At 25.7% G+C, this 27,892-nt stretch overlaps 1 protein-coding gene across 2 annotated transcripts in view; it reads right to left on the bottom strand.

The window, feature by feature from the left end:
• The window catches only part of LOC135925586 (uncharacterized), a 39,226-nt gene extending 11,922 nt beyond the window's left edge, over positions 1–27,304 (bottom strand). For both annotated transcript variants that reach the window (XM_065460992.1, XM_065460993.1), the window contains exons 1-3: positions 27,157–27,304; positions 1,220–1,353; positions 510–612 (exon numbers count right to left, since the gene is read on the bottom strand). In XM_065460992.1, the coding sequence (XP_065317064.1) occupies positions 510–612; positions 1,220–1,353; positions 27,157–27,253 (334 nt within the window). In that variant the 5' untranslated portion in view covers positions 27,254–27,304. The remainder of the gene's footprint in view (positions 1–509; positions 613–1,219; positions 1,354–27,156) is intronic.
• Positions 27,305–27,892: the final 588 nt, after the last annotated feature.

The raw sequence follows: 27,892 nt of genomic DNA, 5'->3' as shown, positions 1-27,892 counted from the left end.
TTCTTCGTAATCGTTATAATTTTGTAATTCTGAATATATTTCAATATTTTATAAATTTTCTTTCTTTGTCCACTGAATTTATTTCTTTTCATAAAGTTAAAATACATGGCCAAAGACATGTTTATGTATTGAAAATTTTAAATACATATAAATTTATTTATTGTAATATTAATTAATATATAAATATTTATTAATAATTACAACAATATTTAACCTTAAAATCATTATAAACACAGACTTATTGAAATAAATGGTATTGCAAATGGCGATTCTTTTAAAGACGTTTTCTTTAATCGTTGAGCAGTCTATATTAATATAAGTCATAAATTTTTCCAATAAGGATAGACTCGATAGAAAAATCTATTTTTTTGGAGGAGAACCGCCAAAAAAAACAAGTCCGATGCAACAGGATTCTTAAGGTACTAATAATGATAACCAAACTTTAGAGTGTCAGTGTTCCCCCTTAGTATTAAACTTTTGTATTCTAAGAAAATATTGAATTATTATACTTTGTTTTATGATCGGAACGTAACCGGAAGGAGATATATTTAATTTGGGAGCATACAATAATATGTGCGGCTTGATTTCGGAGAAAGAGATCGAATAAGGCACCTTTTGATTTATGAATTTTAAAATTAATCCAATATATTTTTTTTAAATATCAATAAAATCATTGCCATAATCAAGTTTTTTCAAATATTGTATCATATATCATAAATAAATTCAAAAAAAAAATTATCCACCATTCTTATATTATATCATCGGCCAATATTTCTATTTTAAAAATGGGAGAAAGAATGATTTGGGCTGATTTAAAATTTAAAAATTGGTACATATTTATATATCTCTATATTTATAATATAATATTTTCCGCCAAAAAAATAGCGATTGGTTGTTTAAAAGTTTGCAAATAATGTTCAATAGTGTCGCCACTAGGAAGGGGCAAAAACGTTCCCAGCATGTCTAAATTTACTCTGAGAATAACATGCCTAAATAAAATCATTCTTATAATAGCTCTTTTCTGTTATTTAATAATCATAGGAAGAGTTATAAAAACATAAAAGTAACAAATTTATCTATAATACATCGACAACGCATGACCATCTGTTGTCATTCATGCGCACTCAAATTATATTTAGAAGTGACATACTGGCCCCTCATCTCCAATGAACGCAAATATGATATTTTTTTTAAGATGAGTATAAATATTTAAATATACCGCGTATATAGAATCGCCCAAATTTTTCCAAGTGAATTTTATTTTTGTCATACTAGCCGGTATCAAGACCCTGAATTGGGTGGCGTAGGTATTAATTATACCATTCCTAACGTAATACAATTCCGACTGCAGACCTGTTATTTTTTTAAAAAAAATATTTTATTTTATAAGTTACAATTATATATATAAAAATATACTGATTGATAGTAAAGTGTGGAGTTATACATAACCCACCAAATAATATTTCTTAGAGAAGACCACGCAAAAATTTGATGAAGTTAAGAATTAACGTAAATAATTTACCAAATCGTTTATCCCGCCCCCTCTCCCAACTTCCTTCAAAATTCAACACCTTCATATTATTTTTCAAAAGTTTTATTAGCCAAATTTTTTATTATATAAAACCAAAAAAAACTATAAATTTGATAATTATTTTTTTAACGGTTATCAAATCACCAAATTTTTATTTAATATACCTCCTAATTAATCTAGCCATAAAAAAAGAGAATAGTATGTGTACGTACTTCGAGAAAAAAAAAGATTTATTTTTAAATTCATTTGATTATGGTTGATTTGATCACGCGACAATTTGATAAAATTTTGAAACTATTGAATTTTATGACATTCTATAAAAAGGTGTGGAATACGATAAACCCCAAGGAAAGCAAATAAATTTTAGAATTTTTTATAACTTCAATCAGCCTTTAATTTCGAATATTTATCTCTAATAACATCTCTTTATAAAGCTCTAAGATTGCTTAAACTAAATAATTTTGGCATCAAGCCAACAAATTTATTAAACTTTGTTATAATCCTTTAAAAAATAATACTAAAATGCGTGAACACCCTTAATAGATTCCTTTTATATAATTTAATCAAGAAATCCGCCAATCAATAATTTCTAAAGATACGTCACCCCAACTTTTCAGTATTCATTTTTTCCGAATAGGATAATCGTTTTCCTTTTTCATATTTTATACCTTCTTTTGAATGCTTTGATTATTGATAATTATCATAAACTAGATGAAACGATGAATCAAAAAATATCATTACTTATCGAATATAATTCTCAAAATTTTCCATTTTATATTTAAATTATAATTTGCGCATGCATAAGTTATTCATTTAATAATGATAGTCATTGTTGTCCACAGAATTTTAACTCATTCCCAAAATAATTAATGGAATTTGTGGATAAAATGTTTACAATATGATTACAAAATCTACCCCAGACCTAAAGTACCCGCTCTCAACAAATATTCAAAATATTATAGCTAAAAAAATTAAAAGATTTCAAAATCTTAATTTCTTATTTCAAAATTGAAACTCTAAGTTATTTTTCCTTTATAAGAAATATTTGGACAAAATTTTCTTATTAAACAAGTGTGATTTGAAACGACCAAATATTAATTTTCTTTAGTCGCAAAAGATCGATAATATTATTTTCAAAAATTAAAACAAATAATAATAAAAAAAATATCTCCGATTTTTAACCAATTTGGTGTTAAAATAATAATTTAAAATTGGAATAATACACTAATCATTTTTTTTAAAAAAGAGGCCATTTATCAATAAATTATTCCTTCAATAGCGAGCGAATTACATAACTCCTTTAATAAATGCATGGGCTAAAAAAAACTTAAATTGTTAATATTGATAACTCTATCCGACAATTTAAGATCCATCTTTAAATATGAAAGGATGCTACACGATGAATAAATGAATTAGAGTCTTGCAGGACTGTCCCATCAGCCTGGCCGACTGTAAAACTTCATCAATGAAATAAAGGTTAGGGCCCGTGACCCGAAAAATATTAATTTTATATTTTCTCCTTATTATTCCTTTTTTTTTGTCTGATTGAATATCACAATTATAAATGAGTTTTTAAAAAAGTAGGAAATATTTACTATTTATTTTCATATATATTTTTTGTAATAAATAGAATAAAAAATAGAGAAACCTTATTGAATTAAAGTTATTATACTATATTTAATTCTGGTTACCGGGCCAAGCCTAGATTTAAAAAATCTGCCACCGGAAAGCGGGCGGGCTCGGGCCGAAAAAATGGATTTAGCAGATCTCTAGAATGAGTAGGGGAGACTAGAGATAGTGTTATCGCGAGGCAGGCAATTTCTACTCAAAAAATTTAAAAACTAATAAACATTGGGATTTGAAATTTAAGCCAATGTATTTTAATAAGGAGCTTAAGTTGGTCTAAAAATGTTCCACAGAAAATTGCTCGTGCAAATTTAAATTTTAACACGGTAACTAAATTTTTTTTATAAATGTTACTATTAAATATCAATTCTAAATGATAAAATAAACTCATTTTTAACATGTATAAAAATACTGACAATATTTATGGTAATTTAATTAATTGTGAAAACCTGGGGCAAGTTTTAGCAGGGTACGTATTAGCCTACTTAGAATTAACATTTTTAATAAAAAAATTTTAAAATAAAGAAGCGCTATGACACGCAATGCGAAAGGATAATCACCTGTGATTAAACGTAACCTTTGCCCTATTGTTTTTAATAATTTTAGGACTTGGGGTCTAAGATTAATAACGTGGTTATATTTATTTGTTTTTGTATTTTCAGCTTTCGTGATAGAGTTGAAAGAAAAAGATCTTATAATCCCAAGCGAGGGGTACACATTGGTTCCAAGGGACTAGCATCATTCCATTAGGGTTGAAGTCAGAGGGTTCCAGTGTAGAAGGAATATTTGCGGATTTCAAGATTCTATTGATATCGAATTGATGGCATAGTGCTTGGATAATTTGTCTTTAGAAAAATGACAGTATGGGGAGGGAGGGGGTGTCTAAGGCTATCGATATGAGTTTCACAAGGGACACATGATATCGGCGTTACGATTTCACAAAACGAAGACTTATAGCTATTCTAAGTTCTTCGTTGGTTAATAAACAAGCCTAAATTAGAACTAGGTATAGTTTCTAACCATTCGTAACCAAGGTGGCATATGGCTGAGGCTGGAATTATTTGATCCAGCAAAAGAGTCGTATTGTTGTCATTCTGTATACTCGGGATTGGATTTAAGAGGAGAAAGAGCGATGGAGATTTTCTTTGAACAGCTTTGAAGTGTAAGTATTCAACGCAATGCTGTATCAATGGTAAATTCCAGTGTCTATTTGTCTTAAATTTGGATATGAGCGGCTTGGAGAATCTTTGCTCCAGAGGTTTAATGCTGCCATATGATGTGGATTCGAATCCAAGTCTCCAAGTGTGTATGGAAATTTAGCAACTGAAAAATGGTAGAAATGCTTAAGGATATGGGGGAATCGATACCTATACCACCTATCTTTTGTGGAAGGGCTCACATGTAAAATTTTAGGAATGAATAAAAAATGATTTAAATAAATAAAAGACCTGATGAACAGGTAAATGTTTTAAAATATTTTTCAATATAGCACTTTCACCTCCATGGGTGAACCTAGGTGGGTAAAGCTAGTTTTGTCCACTACAATAAAATTTTCAGGTGGGTAGTCCGATTCAAAGGTATGATAAATTAATTTTAAAATAATTTTTTTTTAAAATTTATTAATTTAAAATTTTGTTTAAATGTCTGATTGTGTTCACAAAGGATATGCAACAATAATAACGTCCAAATAGATTTTTTTTTCTTAAATTGTTACATTGCTGGGTTTTCATAATTTTTTAACCAAATTTAATTAATAAACCTATTTTTTAATATTATATTTCTTAACCTATTTAGCACAATATATTCCATATTTTTTGTCCTCAAGTTTGGTAATATTTATGGAATTTCATAAGTATTAAATGTTTTTTTTTAAATTTTACTAAATTAGATTATAGAACTTAGTATAAGGAACTACAAAGACTTAGATTATTTTAGAATTAAATAATGAATAAACTAGTAAATTAGTAATCATTACTTACTAATAAGAAAAATTTTTAGACCCCACCCGAATTTTTTAAAAATATATTATATTTATTTTTGATTTTTATAGCTAATAATGGCGATTTCAAATATTTGGTTTTAAAATATAACGGCCTGGCCCGTATATATTTTAAAAAAATAATTCAGACCCGGCCTGAGTATATTTAAAAAAAAATTAAAATAAGTCGCGGCATGTGTACCCGGACCGGGCTTAGGGTCGGGCCTGAAGGTCTCTAATAAATATTTTTTATTTTCCGATATTTTTTTTCGGTTTAATTATTTTTTTATATAAATAAATTAAATATTTTTTCAAATAATTGATTATAATTATTATATCCTAATTTTTTTATATTAAATAAATGCGTTCAGTAAATAAATAATGCGTGATGTACAAAGTAACTTATTATATGACTAGTTACTTCCGAAATATAATTGTAACTAATATAGTTACAACTAGTTACTTCCGAAATATAACTGTAACTAATAACTAGTTACATTTGTAAAAATGTTGCTTAGTTAAACATTGGCCTAGAGTATAATTTATTGAATACAAAAGATTTAATTATTAACATCTATATTTTATCCAGAATCCCAGTCAAGCCCCAAACTTGATCCGTTAATCAGTTATTATCTACAGAATCTAAACCGAACCTGAATTGTAAAAAATCTTGTCACCAACTAAATAGAGCGTAAAAATGTATGTAACCGGGTTGAACCTTTAGATATCTTTTAAAGATGCCAATAATCAGTTTTGAATGATAAATATTCCAAAATATTTTTGTACATTGCTATTTAACGGTGCCAGCTATTTAAATTAGCAAATAGAAGTGTTTATAACCTTAAAACCTTTCTTTCTTCTTAATATATTTTACATTAAAGTATCTTTAAAATATTTTAATTGCATATAACTTAGAGATCTACAAGGACCGGGCCAAAAAAATATATATAACGGGGGGGGGGCAATTTGAAAATTTTTTTTTAGGCCGGGCCGGTCGATTTGCGCATAAAAAAATCAAGGTGGGTTTCACAAATCTATGATTTTTGGTAAAATTTTGATATATGAATTTCAAGCAAATTTTGATTAATAGTTGTATAGCTAAAATACATTCTAAAATAGTAAATCTATAAACAATAGTTAGTATATCACAAAAGGTTAAACAAGTTATTTATAATTTGATCCAAGTACAAATACACAAACAGTTATCATATCCAATTGATTTATATAAAACGGTTGTTGTAAAAAAAATAAATAGATAGCCATAGAGTAATATAAGAGCCTTTAATTCACACTAAAAATTTATACTTACTATATAATAGCTTACCATAAGATATCATTTATAAATAAAATGATTGTGTTTTGTTTACAAAATTACAAATATAAGAACGCTTCAATAGTAATTCGCATTTTTTTTAAAATTAATTTATATAATGTCATTAATGCTTTTATATTTGCGAAAAACGTCCTAATAAATATTCCAATATCTATAATTATATATTTTTATTTGTAATCATAATAATACTTAAGTTATATTATAATAATTACAAATAAAAATGTTAAATTATTAACTATAATTCACCCCCCACCCCCTTTTATTTCATTTTAAAAAGCGGATTATGATATTATTTAATCTCACCAATCGACCTGAAAATAGATGGGGAGAAAAGTTAAGGAAAATGATTGACATTATTTAACAACATTAATTCTTACTAATAAAACACTGGTAATGGCACGCATACCATATTATTTATACTAAATTAGATAAGGAAAGGGTAACAATTATGTTTTGTTATCAAATCGTTTCGTAATCCATAAATATTTATAACTAATTATGTTTTTTTTTCGCATTTCAGTAAATCTTTTATTTTATTTATACTAAAATTGTAGATTCTCTTAGGAAAGATTTGTTGTTTTGTTTGAAAAAAAAACAAATACTTTTTGATTTTGAGCATAATTTGAAGATTGTAAATTGAAGATTCGTGATTTAATCATATGAAAGCTTATTCAAGCATAAAAATCACGAAAGATTAATTTATATTAAAAAATATATAAAAAAGATTTTAAATTTTTGGTAAAATTTAAAATAAAATTTAGCTATATAATGGGAATTAATAGGGATAAAAAATATCCCTAACTTACTCTGCACCTTTTTTTTTTGAAAACTTATCGCGAATTCGCGGCGAGGTATATAAAATATTATATAAATAATAATTTTACATTAATTTTTATATACTTACCGCGAATTCAAGTTAACTGTGAATACAGGGTTAGAAATAACTAAATAATGCTTATCAAATCAATAGTTTGAATAATTTTTTTTTGAAATAAAATTTTAATTATAACTGTTGTATGATACAACTTACATTATATATTTAAAGTGGTGTTTTCAATTACATTTACGTTTAATATTACTTTTTGACGAATGTTTCACTTAAGGCGAAAAGAAGATATATTTAGATTGTAATAATATATTAAAGGTTGTTAATTGTATAACGTGATTGGATTTTATTGACAAATGTTCTTTCCACCGCTTTAAAAATGTGGAAATTTTTTTAAAGCAGTTTAATTTTGATAGTATAAAAAGTTTCGGTTGAACAGTATTACAAAACCTTTAAGTCATTTTTTTCACCTCTACAAGGGAAAATAAAAATTTCAAAAACTGGGTTTTGGACCCGGTAAAATGTTTTGGATATTAGATGAATATTACAAACCCTTTGGGAGTAGTTTGCAATAAAAAGTACCGATTTTATTTACTCAGGGAAAATAAAATAAGTAAGCAACTTGATTTTGGAGATAAAAAAATTCGTATTGTTTAAAAAAAAATCCCTTCGGAGATTAAAGGAAATTGGCGCTATTAATTTTAAAATACTCCCAAATGTAACTTTTCTCGAAGGTTTAGAAATTTAAACTTCAAAAACCAAAATGCATTAAAATCTTCCGTTTTTGAAAACTTAAGAGAGGGATTCAAACTGAACCTGAACCCAACCTTTAAACCGGTATTATAGAACCTGTATCGAACCGTTAAATGATTTTTTATGCGAACTTTAACCGAGCATCAGGTTAATCTCAGGATTTTATGCTTAAAAAATAATGTGAAAGTTATTACTAGCATATTGCTAAAATTTATCTTATATAAGATTATTAATCAATCAATTTTGATTGATAAGTTTCAGTCACAGTTTTTACAAATTTTTGTATGCTGCTTATTTTGCATCATTTTTTTAATATTTTCGATTCCCTTTATAAATTCTGTAAAGTTTGTATGCAAAAGAGTTCAAGCCGATTTTATTTAGAGGATCAAAAAAAAATCGAACCGATATTATTATTTTTTAAGAACCGAACCTGACCTAAATCGTTATTTTTATCTGAACCCAAACCGATATTCGTTTCGGATTCCTGCTCAAAATCAAAAAACTTAAACAGGAGTGTTCTAATAATTTTATAGTGCATGCATGTGTATTAGAGGTCGGCGACGAGTGAACTGGGGCGTGAAAATTTTTAAAAAGATTCCCGGCTCGGCCTGTAAATTTTATTTTCTCGGCTCGTAAAAATATTTTAAACGAGTTATGCCACCCTTACCTCCTTCAGCCCGAAAATCTATCTTATAGGCCGACCTCGTTATAATTATTTATTGGTTTATTAGGGCTTCCTATTTTTTTCACAGATTATTAATTTTTTTAAATATACCATACATTATAACTATGTAGCAGTGGATTAGTGTCATAATAAATGACAATATCATTTTTATAAATTTAAAAGCAACACTTAAAAAATTTAATGGGGGGAGGGGGGAAGAGGGTCCTTAAAAATAACCGTTTTATATAAAAAATGTAACTATTTGTAATAACGAGGCGTGGTTTTACAATACTATAATATAATATTAAATTTAATAATACATAAAAAAAATTAGATAATTATTTTCAATTATGCTTGATTTTTTTTAATTTTCAAAAATGATGTGACGTTTTTAATTGGTTGTTAAGTAGATTTGTTTTGTATATATCTCATCTTATTATTATAAATATGTATACATTTTAATATTTAAATTAGCAAACAATGAATCACGTGAAATTGTCATATTAATTAATGGATTAAAAATTCCTTATTTTAAAAATATAACAATTTATAAAAGGACTCAAGAAGTAAATGCAGGACAAATACCAAAGATAAAAATATAATCGGCAACCGTCATTGGCTAAAATTAAAAACATCGCCCGATATCGATAAACGATACCATGAGTATCGGTATAGATGAATTTTATGTTTAATTTATATTCGAAACATTTTTGCCTGATTGCCATAAAAAGTAGAAAATCGAAATCAGGCAATTAGAAAGTTACAAAAAAAATTTTAAATTGAAGGAATTTAGGGTTAAATTTTTATCATAAAACTGATAATATAAATCGGACAAATTTTAAATCTAGCTTAATATTGATTATATAGTTTAATGTATAAGTTATCTGTTTCTTTATTTAACGCTAGCAGATTTGTGGAATGGGAATACAAAATAATAATTATAAGTATTAGCTTATCAAAATGGTGTGAAAAAAATAATATTTTACATCATTTTTATTCTATAATAATTTTTTAGCCCACTATCTTTCTTATTTGGTAACTCAATATTTGTGTATTTTTTATAAAAATAAAGAAAGATTAATTTAATATTAATAAATTATCCATATCCTTTATCATTACAAATAGAAATATATAATTAAAATAGCATTAGTATTAAATATAACATTAAAAAAACTAAATTAAAAAATGTTGAGATTAAATTTCAGTGAATTTTTTTTTTGTTTTTGTGTGTTGATACAAGATAATCCCGTTTTATCAAAATAATATAATCTAATAAAATTTCATGTATTATTTAGTTGTGGACTGGGCTGGCCATACACCCCCTTTTCGATATGATTGTATTAATTTAATAATACATATATATATATATACACATATACACAGCATACCATTTGGAATCTATAAAAAAATTTATAATTTCATAACAAAAAAAAAACAATAGTACTAAATTATAATTATATCAAATTACTTTCCTTTTCACTGATTTTTTTTTATAAAAAAAATTAGCAAAAAATATGAAAGAAAAAAATATAAAATCAAATCTATATATTTAAATCAGAGTGCAAAGCTTGTTTATAATCGTTTTGGTTGCCAGAAATTTTTACAATATTTATCGTTAAATTGATTAAACCATATTATCGGGGATTCTGACAGGATCAGTGCAGAATCAGAATAAGTGAAAGACGGGCCGATTCAAGGCGGGGTAAGAAAAAATAGTTTGAGTCAGGTTGGGATTTATAAATGTCAATCAATTTTTTTTTAAAAAAATCTAATTTAAAAACACAATTTTGTTGATAAAAAAATATATAAAAGTCTCAAATAGCACATGGAAAATAGTATTAATTATATAATTTGATCCTTTTAAACATAAGTATCGAATCCATTTTTGAAAAAAATTTGGGATCGTTTGGGCTTCACATAAAATTTGAAAAAGTTTTCGAATTCACATAAAGATGACTGGGATCACAGGAGTTCAAAATTTTTAAACTCTAAAACACTTTATCGTTGTTTATTATTTTTTTAATTGCTACTTTAAGATATAAAAAGAAATGAAATAAATCTGTAACAACTTTGATTAGAAAATATGCCTTAACGCCATAATATATTAAAGTATTAAATAAAATAGTTAAAAGTAGCATAAATAATTTAAGTGAAATTATTTAAATATTTTGGTTATGGTATATATAAATAGAATCGGTTAACATTTGGTATTGTAGAGGTAAATATAAGATAAAATAGAACCTTTCAACGTGATTAAATGAAATTCTTCGTAATTTAAACTTTTATAATGATCGAAATCTATACTTCAACCTATATTTCTCCAAACAAATAATCATCAAAAATAAAACTTTCGTTAATCAGTGGCGATTCATGCCCATAGCATTAAGGGGTTCTAAAAGCCAAGAGTAAGACACGCTAATATTGTGCTAAGATAAATATGAACCCTACTGAGTTGAAAATACGAATAAAAATTAATTTTGTTTTTAAGCTTTCCCCATTGAATTAATATATTTTTTAAAAGCATTATTATCATTAAAAAAATAATACAAATTTTAAAAATTTCAATACGCTTCTCATAAATTATGAATGATGCGAATAACATACTTTAAATAGCACTATACCTTTTTTCAAAGATAAAAAGGTAGATGAATAGTTAAAACCTGTTATTAAAGGAAAATTTAATTTAAATAGTATATATTTATCTAATATAATTAAATAAAGAACGTGTGCGGTAAGGGGAATTTTGCGCAAGACTCCTCATGATACATTTATGGCCCCCAAACATGATTTATGAAAAACAACTTCGAGATAACAATTAATTAGTATAATGCTAATTTACGCATACTCTGTGATAACCAATGACATATAATACTACCTAGACTGATGATGTATTCATTTAAATGTATATCAATGCAAATCAACTGGTCTGACTCCATTCTGATTTTCAATGTATAAATATATTATAACAATTCTTATATAGGAAAGCAAAATGGCGTCACCAGCTGATTGATAGTCAAAATGTATTTTATTGCATGAATCGTTAGTAGTCATACATGTCCTAAATGCATCTCTAATTTAGAATTTTCTTGCCCAGTTACGATATAAACATGGTAGCCGATAATTGATCTTTGTAATTTTTCGAAAGACGCGTTAAAAAATTGGCTATTTTTTTTCTTCTTTCATTGATAATAAAGTATACTTTACGTGTTAAGCAACACCAAAAATTTGTATAGTATTTTTTTCATAAAAATATGAACTTTTTAAACATTAAAAAAAAATTGTTTTAAAATTGATTTTAATGTAATTTATATTATATTTTACAATAAAAAATTGGTAAAATATATTTTTTTAAGTTTTTATTTATGACATTTTTATCGGAAATCTGATTACACTTTTAAAAAAATATAAAATTTTTCTTAATTGGTTATTTTTGTATTAATATATTGATTTGGCTAAAACAGATTATCAATATATTCTTTTTTCAAATTCTACTTGTCATTTTTTTAAATAAATAAATCAACTTAGCAAGGACAATGTTTAACGGTTCCCGTTCTAAATCACTAAAACAAAAATCGCTAAAAATTGGGAACCTGGCTTATATCTCCTAGAAAATTTTTAAAGTAAATTTGAAATTAAAATTAATAGATACTAGGGGACTAAACACTTGTATTGTAAAAAATAATTTTTTGATATGGGTATCAAATCAAAGCTAATTTTAATATGGTTTGACTGATTGGTTTTGATGGGTATACAAGTGTTTAGTCCCCTAGTATCTATTAATTTTAATTTCAAATTTACTTTAAAAATTTTCTAGGAGATATAAGCCAGGTTCCCATTTTTAGCGATTTTTGTTTTAGCGATTTAGAACCTATCCCTGTTTAACATAATTACCGATAAATTTAATTGTTTTTAAATCCATATTTTTAAAAGTAGAAAATGTTGTAGTTAGCGTTTGAAACGAATATCTTTATTTTTTTAAATCATCATACCGTATAGCTAAGTCGTAGTAATATTATTATCGTTGTTTGAATATTTTTCCGTAAAAATTCGCGAGAATGAAATCGATTTATTTTAAGTAATGAAGTTTTGGGGTTACTAGAATGAAGGATACAAAGCTGTCATTTACGAAAAAATGAAAAGTGATATTAATTGAATCGGAAGAAGAAGAAAAATTCCCCATCTTTCAAAGATTATTTGTTAGGATATGATAAAAAATATATGCTTAAGAAAAAAAAGAATTTTTATATGGTTTGAAATTAATATTTAATGTGTCTGTATCGTATGTGTAAATCAATGCCTGACCTGATAAACCGTACCTTATTATTTACAAAACCTAATCCGAACCTGAAGCGTTACAAATTTTGTCACCCAAACCCCAAACAAACATGTTACATGTTCTGAGTTGAACCCTTTTATAATAACGGTGTCAACAATTAACAATTCAATTTTGTTTTATAAATATAAGTGCAGTAGTCATTTTTATATATTTTTGCATATTGCTATTCGTTATAGAAAGTGTTTTATAATCATATATATTCGTTCTCCTTATTAAAATATTTTGACAGAAGAGAATCATGATATTTAAATTGATTTTTTAAAGGGAATATTGATATTTTTTTTAAAAATTGGGCATCTCTGTATATTATTCTACTAAGTTTGCATGAAACGGGTTTTTAACCGATAACATATTTTTTACAAACTAACTGAACTAGCATTTTTAACTGAACCTAAACCTGAGCCGATATTCGTTAAGAGTAATATCTTTCACGTTTCATGAGACAATTTTTATAGTTCTCAGAGATCTTTATTTTTCAAATAATGGAGAAGGTGAAAAAAAATATCGACCATAAATTTACAATAGGAAACGTAAAAACAATTAAGTGAGGAGATATATTCTATTGTAAACAATGACAAAATATTAAAACTTTAAATGAAGATGATGAGAATTAAATGAAGATGATGAGAAATAAAAAAATTTATTATTTGGCTGTGTCCAAAATATTAAAATGATACACAAACTTTGAAACTTTATCAAAACGAGAAATAAGATTTTTTTAATATTTAAAACATGTCCAAAATAAAATAAAATTTTAAAAATTCCGAAAGTTTAAAAACTTTTCGAGCCGTTAAAAAGGAAATAATTAAAAAGATAGCCCAAAATTATTAAATTAAATTGTCGTATTTTTTTTAGTTTTTTTTAATTAATATAAACAGGAAAAATGTTTAAATAAAAAATCTATTATAAAATAATAAATTAATATAAAAAACCCCCAAATGATAATAAAATGGAAAAATTTTTAATCTTTATGTGAAATATTAAAAAAAATAGGAAGATAAAAAAAGGCTTAATAAATACTAAAAAATATATAAGGTCCATTCTTAATCAATTTTTTTTGGTTTCGTAGAAGATTAGAACAATATGATAATAGCTTTTATCTCGTGTAAATATTGTCCTGGTAATCTAAGAAAAATAAATAAATTGTGATATATTGGACAGTATCATTTATTCCGAACTTTTATGCCCGACATTTAGTTGTCCCTTATTGTAACCTTACAACTATATTAAATTTACTCATGTTTGAATCAACTCACGAAGTTTTATTTTGTAAACCAACAAAGGACTGCTCGATCAACCTCGCAGCCCTTCGAATCCCAATAATTCGAAATGATTGACATCATATTGATGGCATGTATAACATATAATATTATCATAAGATATTATATAAAACTAAATATATAATCTACGAATCTACATTTAAATATTACTTGATTGACATTGGATATTATATAAAGTTATAAATATATATAAAGCTATATCAGGGTTGTGCATTTGACCGGTCAAACACGTTTCGGTCAATTGACAGATGTTTGACCGGTCAAATATGGTCAAATGTGGTCAAATTCAAATATATGTTTTTTTAAGTTAATATTAACTTTATTTTGAATATAATAGTAAAATGAATCTATAATATTAATTTTTTAAATTCATTGTCATTCAATAACTAACGTGTAGCTATCTGTAGCAGAGTCTTGTTCTGATATTCAATATTATCATTTTATTTAATATTTTTTAATCAATTTTCCTGATGTCTTAGATCTTCAATCGATTTCTATTTTCATAAGAATATTAACCCAAATCGCCCTATTTCTTTCTAAAGAAGAAGTAGAACTAGGAATTGTTAGTCTCTTAATGGGCAGGGTGGACAAAGTTTATATTAACTTGAGGTCGGAATTGATTGTTTCTGGAAATTACTACTTTCTACATAGATTGCTATATTAAACATGCTGTTTTATTCTTTTGAAATTAATTATATAACTTAAAATATTTTGGTCATCACTATCTTGTAAAATAGCTAATTCTTGAATTATATCACATACTTCATTAATTTCACTACTAGTGAGTTCACCTCTTGATATTGTGAACACAAAAAATAAACAAACATTGTGATCACATGTATTTACATCGTTTTTCCCTTTTTTAAACATATTTTTAATATATTTTTCCTTTAAATTTTTTAGAGTATTTGACCGTATTTGACAGTTCAAATACTCCTCCGGTCAATTGACTGAATTTGACTGGTCAATTGACCGACTTGCCAACCCTGAGCTATATATATAAAATGCAAAAATACACAATTACAACGTAATTTTTAAATTTTTATAAAAATAATGTGATATTATTATAATATTTTATAAGCGATTTTGATTTGATAGGTTAATTTTGAATAATAACTATATTTACTATAAAAAAAAATTAGTTCAAGGTTATTCTAGGAAAGTATCAAGGTTATGCAAAAAAGCTAGTTTATTAAAGGAAATTACTTTTACTTTTTAAGGGAAAGTAAAATTGACCCTCCCCCCTCCTTTCTTCATTTTATTTAAAAAAGCAAGTTATCCAATGAATTAAACTATTTCACGGTATGAAAAATATCCTCTTAAAGATTTATTTTATTGGCTTACTATAAGAAACAATACTACCTCTTCCGGAAAATCCTACCTTCTAACGTGGGCGGGGGCATCTGGACGGCTAAAGGGGATCAAAGATCTTTGTTTAAGATAGTACACAGATATGTTTTATCTTTATAGATAAGTTTAATAGAATTGAATTTGTTTAGGATTTGAACAAAATTTGAACCAGAATATCCCGGTCTCCTATATTATTTAATGTATAGAGCATTTGATAATCTATTTTTCACTATTTTTAGATACGAATATGATGTGAGCTATTTTTAAAAAATATCTTTAGAAAAGACTACAGCATTATTAACAGAATATGCTTTCTGGTAGACTTTGCTTAAAATTGAAAGATTAATTGCAAAATAAAATGTTGGCAAAAAGATTGATGTAAGCGAGGCTCAAACTCGCCTTTTCTCGTAGGAATAGGATAAAGGAAATTAAAACTTCAATTTCGGTAATTATTTTCATTGCCTTCCCTTGTGAGTTGTGACCTTGTTTTATGATCATAACCAAATAAATATATACATATAATGCTAATTTAAATTATATTGATTTTGAAATAATATTATTCTAAAATTAAGGTTTGATACTTCTTATTATAACTTTTTCACAGAATAAGACTAACTTCTGATTCACAATTAGCGAGAATTCGTGGCGAAATATACAAAATATGCAGTATTTTTGTATTCTAGCCGCGAATTTGCGCTAACTGCAAATGAGAGGTAAACCTAAATTTGTAGAAAATTTGACACGATTAAATACCGTTAAAAAATTAAATTTAAAAAAAAATATATTTTTTTAAAAAAAATGAATTTTTTTGATCAATTGTTTTTGCATACAAAAATCGATAATGATCCTTTAAAGCCTGTAACAAAACCGAAAAAAAAAGCCAATATCATTTTTTAGTACAATATTTTATAAAAAAAATATAAAAGTTAGGGTATTCACTTTTATTTTGGCATAATTTATTTTATATTATATAAAATTTTTTTGATTCTAAGGAATGTGATATTGTATAAAAAAAAGAGATTAGTATCATAATTGATATATCTACCAAAGATAGAAAATTCATACAATAAAAACACTTACAAAGCTATAAAATCAGTTTTTTCTCTCTCTCCATAATTGGATATTAATCAAAAGAAATAAACGATAATATTTTATTATTCGAAATCCGATTTTATTAATTTTTTGTGTGAAAAGTACAAATCGCGAAATTATATTAATCAAGTTACATATTATACATCATAATAATACCGCTTTATTTTATTTTTTTTAAAAACCTCAAAACAATTAATTCATTTTATTCGTATAATGGTTAGTTGTGCGGTAACATTAAATGCACATAGCAGATTTATTTCTTGAACATCGATTGAATCAAAGAATACTAGGATTGAACCTAAAGTCTTATTATAAACATGGCGGATAATTATTCGCTAATATTTCAGGCATTTATTTTTAAAAGGACATGAGCACTACAAATAGGGATGTCATCTATTTGAAATTTGAACGGAGGACATTTTTTTTTGAAATTCCTTATAAAGAGGCATTTCTTATAGCTTTTCGCATTTTTTATTGGTGACTCCATTTTTATTAATTAGAGAAAATCTCCTTATGCGTAACTTCAAGATGAACATTTTTTTAAAAAAGGAAGGTATTCATCTGATTATGGAGAAAAGATGACATGTAACCTTACGAAGACAACTCAAGATCTATTTTAGAACCATTTTTAAATATTTAAAAAAATTGGGTTATTTTTTTTTTGGAAAAAAAAGTTTCAGTGGGAATTTGTGTTAATTACTAGATTACCACTATATCGATAATTTCATTTTAATCTCCATTATATTTTATGTACATATATAATAAATATATATAATTACAGAAGTAAAATTATGACAGAAGGTCGGATATGATGAGACACAGACAAGGAATGTTATGATAATCTTAAAAAATAATAGAGATTACTGTAGTAATATTAATGACTAATATAAAAGATATTAGAATTGAGAGTAAAAACATCCATTATTGTCTCTTTTATATTTTGAACCTAAAAATGGCAAAGTTAATCGAGATTTGTTTATATCTGTGTTGTATCTTGTATATCCTTATTAAGGAGGGAATTAATTGTCTAAAAGCATAAATTATTCATTCAAAGTACATAATAACAATTATATATATAATTTTTGTTTGTAGTAAGGTATAATATTATATTTAACCTAAAACCTAAATATAAAATTAGATTAAATAAGTTTCAAATAAGAACATCTCTAGTTCTTATTTACCCCCCTCAAAAAAACATCATAATTTGGAAATTTCTGCCAGTGGTCAAATTAGTTTGGTTTCAATTATCTTTTAAAAGCATCTCTATAAATCATTTTTTCCCAAATGATATAAATATAATGCATTAAAGGTAGAACACAAACGAATTCAAAAGGATGTTTTTAAACAAGACTTTTGTTTTTTCATTTTTAATGTTACATTTTATTTTAATAATTATTACCTCCTATTATTTTACACACAAAATAGTACATTTTTACGATCTTATAAAATAAAAATTATCAAATTTTCAAGAGATATTAAAAATTTAAGTCTAATTAGAGGACATGCCAGGACTGAGTTGCTAAGATTAGGGGCTTGCCTAGCGAGTAAAATGCCATTTATAAAAAAATTATTGTATGGGGCCAATAAATTTATGCCCCTAATTGGACTTTCGCTTGATATAATTAAGTTTTCAAATTAGACAGGTTTTTTTAAACTAAATTCTACCTTTTGTTTTTTATATTTTATATAAAAATAAGATATTAAAAATGTCAAAACTGAACTTTTTTACTTTGAATTTTTGTAATAATCTTTTTATCTAGAAGGCTTGTAATTTTATTCTAATAATATAAATTAATGTTTTATTTATAAATAAATATTGATTAATTTTTATTATTAAAAATGTACTTTTTTTAAAAAAAATTGAACAATTGATCAAAAGAGAAATGTATGAATAAAAATTTCTATAAAATTTAAGAATATTACATTACATAACGGGATTGTTATGTTAAACTTTGTTTCTTTCTCCCGCTTTTTGGGTGATTGATTATATTATAGAACTCATGAGCGGATATTTTTTTTAATATTTTATAAAACATTTTTGGAAAGCATTTTATATACGATACGATTTTGGCTAATGATAATTGAACGTTTTGCAATTCATAACTTAACAATTTACAACGACTAAATTTTATTATTATACCTTTTGTTAAATACTATATTAACCCTACTATATCTCTCTGATCTTTTTTCTTCTATCTTAACCATCTAGTAAATTAATTACAAAAAAGGCATCAAGTTTCTGCCTCAAATCTTTTCAACCACAGCTGACATTCCAAAATTAACTACTTCTCTTGTAAAAAAGATAATGTGTTCTGTTCTTTATAATTTATATAAAAACAGCAGGTCTGATGCGGCATTATGGCATTACTCTGTGATTTGTGACTGAAGTTATGATATGATAAGAGGATGTTCAAATTTGGAGGTTTCACCGTACCTTCTATAATGTATTATTTTTTTTAAAAATTCGATTTTTCCAATTTAAAAAAAAATACATTAATTAAAAATATTTTGTTACATATCAATTTAAATTTTTTTTAAATAATTTAAAATTTATTGAAAATTAAGTTTTAAGAGGAATAAGGATGCCAAACTAATGCAAACATTAATTTTTTTAATACTTGAAATATAAACAGTAAACCTGCTAAATTGACCAGATAATTATTAAATATATAATAGTTGGTGGCCATTAGTGTTGCTTAACGGGCTGATTTTAAAAAAATTGCTAACACAATATTTTAGCCAAAAAAAATAACACAAACTTAGAGATTTTGCTCATAGGTAGTAGAAGGTTTTAGCATCTAGCAACGAAATTTAGAAGCTTGTAGCTAAAAACTTAATTAATAAATGGCCAAATCGAGCCGTTTAACAACAATAGTAGCTATCTTATGGAAATTGTTTACTAACCTCTATAAAATTATCAAAAAAAAACAAACGCTTCAAAATAGTCAATTTATATGGGTTTCATAGCAAAAAATTTGTTAATTTTCTCACTTCTGCTTTGGCTGCAGAATCCCCATAGACAGCAAAGGAAGACAGAGCTTACAATTGCAGATCGTGCAAAGACGAATCCTCAGGCACACTCAATGCTATTCCTTGATCCAGTTAGCATTAAAATCCGACCAAACACCCGCTATACTTTAGCCACCAGCTTTTTAGATCCGATAGAAAGCCTGAGGGAATCACCCGGATCACATGGTAACGGGGCCAATTTCTGATTTGGAACAATTCTTATATATCTCCATTTGCTTTATCCAACCAAACTTTAAGCCAAATATTCGGAAATATCAGAAGATCACATCTTTATCCCAATATTATCCACTTTAACCTCCTTTGGTAAGCTTGCATTATCTTTCTTCAAGGAGTTAGTATCTCACATCCACAAGCATATTTACGATTCGCGAGAAGACTTTTTCCTCAGACAAAGACTTGCTATAGCTATCCTTAAAGCGAATTATCAAAGTTTCAATGGCAGTCTTCTCTCCACAGATTTTCGAGAGACTCACTTTTTCTTCCTTATTCTAATCATTTTACACTATATTTCACCTTTATATTATTTAATTAAAAAATTTTTTTTCGTATATAAATTTTGTGTATTTATTTATATTATTAAAAATAATATATTACATGGAAGTTTAAAAAAAAATTTGATAGGTTATTTTAAATTTAAAAAAAAATTGAAATAATTACCACACATATGGGTTAATTTTGTTTAAAAATGTACGTGGTTTTAAAAAAAAATCCTGGAAAAAAAAACTAAATTTTTTTATGTAAGAGGTTATATATTCATTTTAAAATATAAGAATTGAATTAAATAAAAACTTGGGTGGGTTTTTCTATATTTTATTTGCAAAATAATTCCAGATTCTTTTTTTGGCTATTCTGCCAATTATTTCTTAAGACTCAATCAGTGTTGTTAAACGGCTTTACGCAAGCATGGAAATGTTGCTCATGGATTGCAGAAAGGGTTTGGGCACCTATTAACGAAATCTCAAGGCTAGCATTAATTTTTTAGCTAAAATTTTGGGTTAGCCGTTTTTAACTTTGGGAAATAATTATTTTTTTTAAAAAAATTTCTAACCAATAAACTAAATTATTTTTTCGATTTATGTGTTTCTTAAATCTTTAAAAAAAATTAGGTTCCAATTTGTAGAAATTTTTGAGATATATATTATTTTATTGTGGCTCGAAGACATCTTTTTTATTTATTTTTTTTAAAATTGAATTTATTATTATTAATATAGGAAAAAATTGGCATTTTCAAATAATCGGTCGATTCTTAAAAAAGCTGACACTGTGCCTCGATTAAATTCCCACTTCTCTATAACCCAAATGCTATAAAGATTTTAATTTTAAATAAGGGAGCTTTTAATTGATTACAGTACGGCTTATAAAATAAAACTCAAATTATTATCCTGTGCACCCTCGATACCGGAAAATTTAAGAACGCTAGAAAGAGGGAAACATTGTAAATAATAAAATTTCTGGGAATCAAAATTCTAAAAGATAAGAGGGGAAGTAAATTGTGTTACATTATTTATTAAATTATCTCCGAAAAATATTTTAATTTTATTTAGAAAAACAAAAAACTTATAAGTTGAATTTTAAGTTATGCTCTTATGGGTATTATATCTCAAAGATATAAATGACAAACAATGAAATATTTTGTGGAAGCTAATAATTTAAGATGAACTAACTGTAATATTAATAATATAATTTATGACAGCTGTGGTTTGATCATATCATTAAAATAGTAGCGGTAGACAATATAGTTATGTTATTAGTAATTATTAGACCTGTGCGCCGGCCGGCCATTTTGGTTACGCCGAAAACGCCGCCTTGGTCAACAACACTCTTGTAATTTTTTAATGTCAATCAGATTTTGATGAATTTTTATTTTCTACTATTTTAAAATCTTAATTATACTGACGTCATTATAGAACTCAATCAATCAAAAATCTAAAATTCCAAAAGTTACCATAATTTTACATATTTTTAAAATGGATGCATCTACTTTAATAATTTAAATAATTTCAGTATCTTAACTCTGGATAATAAAAAATCCATAGTCTGGAAATTTTTTGCAAAAGAATTAGAGAAGTTATTACTGCTCTAAGATATAAAACTGCAGTGGTTGAATTTGAATTCGAAGAACATCAAAGAAAATGCCTAAGTAAGTACAATAGATTTAACATCAGACATGTTAGATCTTGACAACATTGATCCATAACCGGATACCCGGTTTCAAATTGGCAAATTCCACGCATATGAAAACCTTAAAATTAAATATCCCAACACGTTGGTATAGTATATTAATTATGCTAGAAAGCATATCTGGATTAAGTAAGAATTTAATTAATAATGTCTTGAAAAGAATTGGGAAGCACTTTCTCAAATTATCAAATTATAAATCTGATCTGGTAGAAGAACTATTAGCATTTCTTTCAAAATTTAAAAAAACTGTCGAATTTCTTTCAGTACTAAAAGAGCCTACTTTAAACTTGGCGTTACTTTTTAGAAGTGAAAATGAAACACATTTAATAGTAAATGATAGTGATAGTTCTGAAATTATTTCACTTAAGGAAAATATGCTAAAAAAACTTGCGTTATGATTTCCGGTTTGTAATCTGCAAGTAATATTATATAAGTATATTCTTTTATTATTTATTTAAAATTATCTAGGTATTGGCTTCTCTTTTAGATCCAAGATTTTAAAAAATGACAATTGTGTCAAAGTATTTAATAGAGCAAAATTGCTCAGCTTCATAATTTATAATAAAACATCTTAAACTTATAGAGAATGATGATAATCAGGTAGTAAATATAGCTAATGAGGATGAAGATGAATTATTAAAATCAAGTTATTTGACAAAATTGGCAAATAAACATTCAACAAATATAAATTATGATTCCAAGTTAGGTGACTTAGAACAAGAATGCCACAGTTTTCTTGGAAAACGACATTCACAAGATATGGACGTTCTAAAATTTTGAAGAGAAAAGAAGAGTGAACTTCCTATCTTTCCAGGCTCGCCAAAAAAATTATTTGCATTCCGGCGACTTGCACACCTAGTGAAAGAGTTTTCTCTATCGCTGGATTGACGTTAAATTCAAGGAGATCATCATTATGTCCCAAAAATTTAAATAAAATAATTTTTATACATGATAATTAAATTACGAAATCGATTTTGGATATAATAAGTTTTCTATTAAATGAATATTAAATAATATGCCGAGATATCTGTAGAATAGTGTATATTTATTTGTTTTTAAATAAAAATCGGCGCGCCGCCGGCCGTCGATTAGATTTTTTTAAAATTGCGCCGGCCGCCGATATTTCGACGGCGCACAGGCCTAGTAATTCTAATTATCAATTTTTATACCAATATATTTTTATTTTGTCGGGTTGTAAAACTATTATTATATCTTTTTTTCAATTAATTGGTCAAAGCTAAGAATAATTTTAAAAAAACAATTAAAACTATCTTTGTTCACGAATTTAATAGAACCCAAAAATAAAAACAAATATTTTTAATTAAAAAAATTAAATGTTTTAAAGGATTAGATATATGATATAGACAGTATTAAAATTTAGGTATTTTTAATCTATTTTTTTTTAAATTTTATAATAATTTTACCCATTTGTACAAAATATGCCCATACAAACCTTTATAACTCAAATAATTACATTTGGACTTTTAATAATAAAATCTTTTTTTTTAAATTTATCAACAAATTTAGGAAATATGTTTATACATCTAAGAAAATTTTTTATGGCAAAATAAATAGGTTGAATTAACCGTTATTTTACACGAATTAACATTTTCGGCTTAAACTATATATGTAATATGCCGAGGCTTTCACTATATGTAAATTTCAAATTCAGTTCAGAAAGGGTTAACATTCACGTAGTTTTATTTAAAGCATATTTTAATTTATTAATTATTTTTTTCCCCTAAAGTATATTTATAAATTATAACTCCTCTCCTATAAAATGTAATTATAAATTATTTCAACTTATACAATTGTAACCACTTTGCTTTGAATAAATTATTTTAGTTTTAATAAATTTTAAAAAAAACTTTTTATTTCAGCACTCATTTTTTATTGTATAACTTTTTATGTAATAAAAACAAAAGTAATTAATAAGTTGTAATTACTGTCTTCTTAATTGATTTTTTCGAAAATGGATATTACATAATGAATAATTTAATTAATTTAAATTATGATTCAAAACTAAGAACTTGCCACGGCAATCAAGTGGTTTATCTGAATTTCTATTAAATATTATTTGATACAAAAAACTGACATTCCATTTATTTTGCAATAGTCTGCTTTTTACTTTTTATTTCAACCCGGACTAGAGCCTCGGCAAAGTTTTAATTTTGGTTTCCTACTAATTTTTGTAAATGATGATTTTATTTTTTCTGGCTAAATCTAGTTTTCCATGATTCGGGGTTAGAAAATCAAAATAGTTTTGACAGATATTATGCGAAAATGGACCAATCTTTGGACAACCCCTTCAACTAACACTTCAATCACAATATTGCTCAACTTAATTAGAAGAAAGCATAAATAAATTAACTCACGCCTCAGTGCTTAGTGAATTGTATTTGGTGTGAGCCTGATTCAGCCGTTAACCTTTACCCACCTTTAATAAATGCTCCTCTTATTAGCGTCAATAAAAAATTTTCCTCTCAGTGCTTATAATTTTTTCAACTTAATTTAAACATCGTCCTATATGCGAGCATGAACCAATTTTTAGACAACCCTTCACAACCCTAGGGTATTTTGAGACAAGGGCAAATTCTGTACCATTTTGTAAAATCAGTCATTGACAAAATTTTAAGGTCAAATGCAGGGCTTAGGTATATATTTGCCTTACATTTTACTTCTTGCATTTTAAATGGTATAAAGGTGTTTAGACATCCGGGGTGAACTGACACCGATATGCCGGACAGGATTTTTATAATTTTCTGAACGTAAACTATAACCGATCTTTTATATTAAATCGCTAAAAGGAGCGAACCGAACATACATATTTTTTGAACCAGTTTAAAATTGATTTGTTATATATGTATAAATATTATAATTTATGACCATGTAATTCAATGAGTAACATTTTCTTGTGTTTTTATTAATTTTTTAATGGTAAATTTTTTAAATTTCGCTAGATTATTTAAAATAATATTTTAATTTTTTGTTGCTTGATTATATTTAAATTTAGATATTAATTAAAATTTCAAGATAAAATTATTTTCATATCATACAGTAATAATTAGATTTTTTTGTAAAACATTTCCATAAATTTGTATTATCTTATTTAAAAAATTGTTTAACTTGTCATATCATACAGTAATAATTAGATTTTTTGTAAAACATTTCCATAAATTTGTATTATCTTATTTAAAAAATTATTTAACTTGCTGTAATTGTTTTTTTTTTAATTTTATCGTGGAATGTTTTACAACAAATCACATTATCACTGTAATTACATATTTTAAGTTGAACTAAAATATATAATACAATTTAAATTTACAAATATTAAATCTTAGTTATTTTAATATTGTAAACAATTATTAGATTTGGAACATATAATACTTCTAGGCTAAGAACATATCAGAGCATTCTAGTATTTGAGAAATTAAACATTTAATATACTTATATATTCATCTATTATTTTAAAATATGGAAATTTTTCCAAAATAATTCATACAGTAAGTAGACAATAAAATTTATAATGGACAAACTTTCGAAATATCAAATATCTAAATTTTTAGAATTTATTTCAAAGCACTCGATTTTTAAATGGCTAGAACACTTTGGTATGTTATTAGCCTTATATGTTATATTCTTGAGCTACAAAGTCCAGACTGTGGGCCAAAAAATTAAAAAATATATATAATGGGCAGAGATGAGCATAAAATAAATGGACTTGGGCTTAACAATTTATATATAAAGAATCAGGCCAGGCCTGCAAATCTCTTACTTTTTTTATTATTTTAATGAGGCAACCTAGACATTCAAATTTTGATATATTTTTTTAATTTCCAGCCAATATTTTGATTAATATATTATTTGGAAATAAATTAAAATATTTGTTTTTTTATATTTTAAGAGCTGTCTAACTAAAATACAGAATCCAATAAATTTACAAAAAAATTAAACAAATTATTTATAATATGATCTAATAATAAATACAGATATCAAAATACAAGTGATTTATAAAATGGTTGTTATATATCCCATAGAGCGGATACAAGAGCCTTAATTGACATTGAGAGAAGATATAGATATTAAAAATGTGCTAGCCATAAAATTTGTCTAAAAAATTCAAATGGTCCCAACCGCCTGTTTGCAAGATGCTAACAGGCTAAGAAATCAATGAAAAATTGTCAAGCCAGATGGATCAAAATACAATTAAATAATGGGCTGGGCAATCTTTTACAAATAATCTTAATGGGTTGTGAAGATCTCTGTTTTATTTACTGTGAATTTTTATTATGCTTTGTTATAGTGTGTATTATATATTTTCATAAAATTAATTCGTGATTTAGTATGTTTCCTTATATTTTTATTTATACAAATTTAATATAAATATTATAAAAATTTTAAAACCAAAAAAAAATCTTTACTTTTCTAAAACCATAACCAAATCAGACCATAGTTTAACCATAACTTATATTTTTATGCCTGAATGCAACCAAATCAGAACCTTTTAAGATAATGGCTTTGGTTCCTGCAAGGTTTATAATAAAATGATACTTTAAATAATGCAAATTGGTAAAATTATAAGTCAGCTAGTTTTTATGATAATTTCTCATTTTTCCAAAAAATTGTTTATTATAATTTATGAAACAAGCAAATATAAAAAGAAGAGAAGTATATTTTATCAAAAAAAATATAATTTTTAAGAGATAGCCTCAAGGTCAAGAGAAATTGGAAGGTTTATTTTGATGATTAATTCTTCTAAAATTAACCAAGGTTTAGCAATCTTATAAAAAGAAAATCTGGTTTGATGTTAATTGACCTCTGAAGTGTCTCTAGATATTTAATTAAGTTTATGACATCTATCATAGTATATAGATTATAAAAATTCTAGAGATGGTCAGATTTTTTTAACACTTCTATCTAGTAGTTAAAAAGCCCAATTTGGGTCGATTTTTAAAAATACCCCAATTAAGATTCTAGCCAAAATAATATTATGTAAGCCTGAAGATTTTGCTCATATATAGAATAAAGTTTCTACTTGCCAAATCTCTAGGATTACATATTATCTTGGCTATAATCTTAATCGTGCCGTTTTTAAAAACAATCAACACTAGATTCCATTTAACAAACTTTTTCTATTAAATAAAATTCATTTTTATGGTTCAATAAAATAGTTTACCTAATAGTCGTTGGGTTTCATTCGAATCTAAATACAAGTCTAATTTGCAATTTATAAGATTAATAAATCTCAAAATTAAATATAATAAAATATACATTTTTCATATCTTTTATAAAAATAAAAATTTACTAGTTTTTAAAAAATGTGACAAACGAAATTATGGTTATTGATAATTTATGAACGGCATAACATATGATTAAAATACGGCAGAAAATATTTCGTCAGATGTTTTCCAGTATACTTGTATTAATTGACTAAACTAAACATTACCTACGCCATTAAATTATGGAGTTTTTTATCAATAAAATATGTATATAATTCTTGATATTAAACACATTCTTTCTATAAACGTAGACAGCGGAGAAAAGAAACACCCCCTCCCCCCCCCCTTCCACGTAGCTAAATTGTTAAAAATATCAAAGAATTCCATGAATTATGAATTGCTAAATATTTTATTTTAATATCAAATAGGTTTTTTTTATATGATTATTTTAAATATGAATCAAAATATGTTATAATAATAAAAAAAAATTTGAACAGGATTTAAATAGCTTTTGTTGTTGGAACTTAAGTATGCTTTCAATGAAGCTGATTTAATTCCATTTGTGTAAGGCAATAGTAGATCTTGGTCGTAGTATTGTTAAAGGACTTGATTTGGGTCGATTTTTATAAACGACCCAATATGAATTTTAGCCAAAATAATATTATATAAACCTAGAGATCTTGCTCATAGATG

This window comes from Gordionus sp. m RMFG-2023, chromosome 2 (genome assembly GCF_954871325.1).
Source record: "Gordionus sp. m RMFG-2023 chromosome 2, tfGorSpeb1-WG-v2, whole genome shotgun sequence".
Classification (NCBI taxonomy): Eukaryota; Metazoa; Nematomorpha; class Gordioida; order Chordodea; family Parachordodidae; genus Gordionus; species Gordionus sp. m RMFG-2023.
The sequence above is the reverse complement of the archived record's forward strand: the minus strand, read 5'-3'. Positions and strand labels throughout refer to the sequence as shown.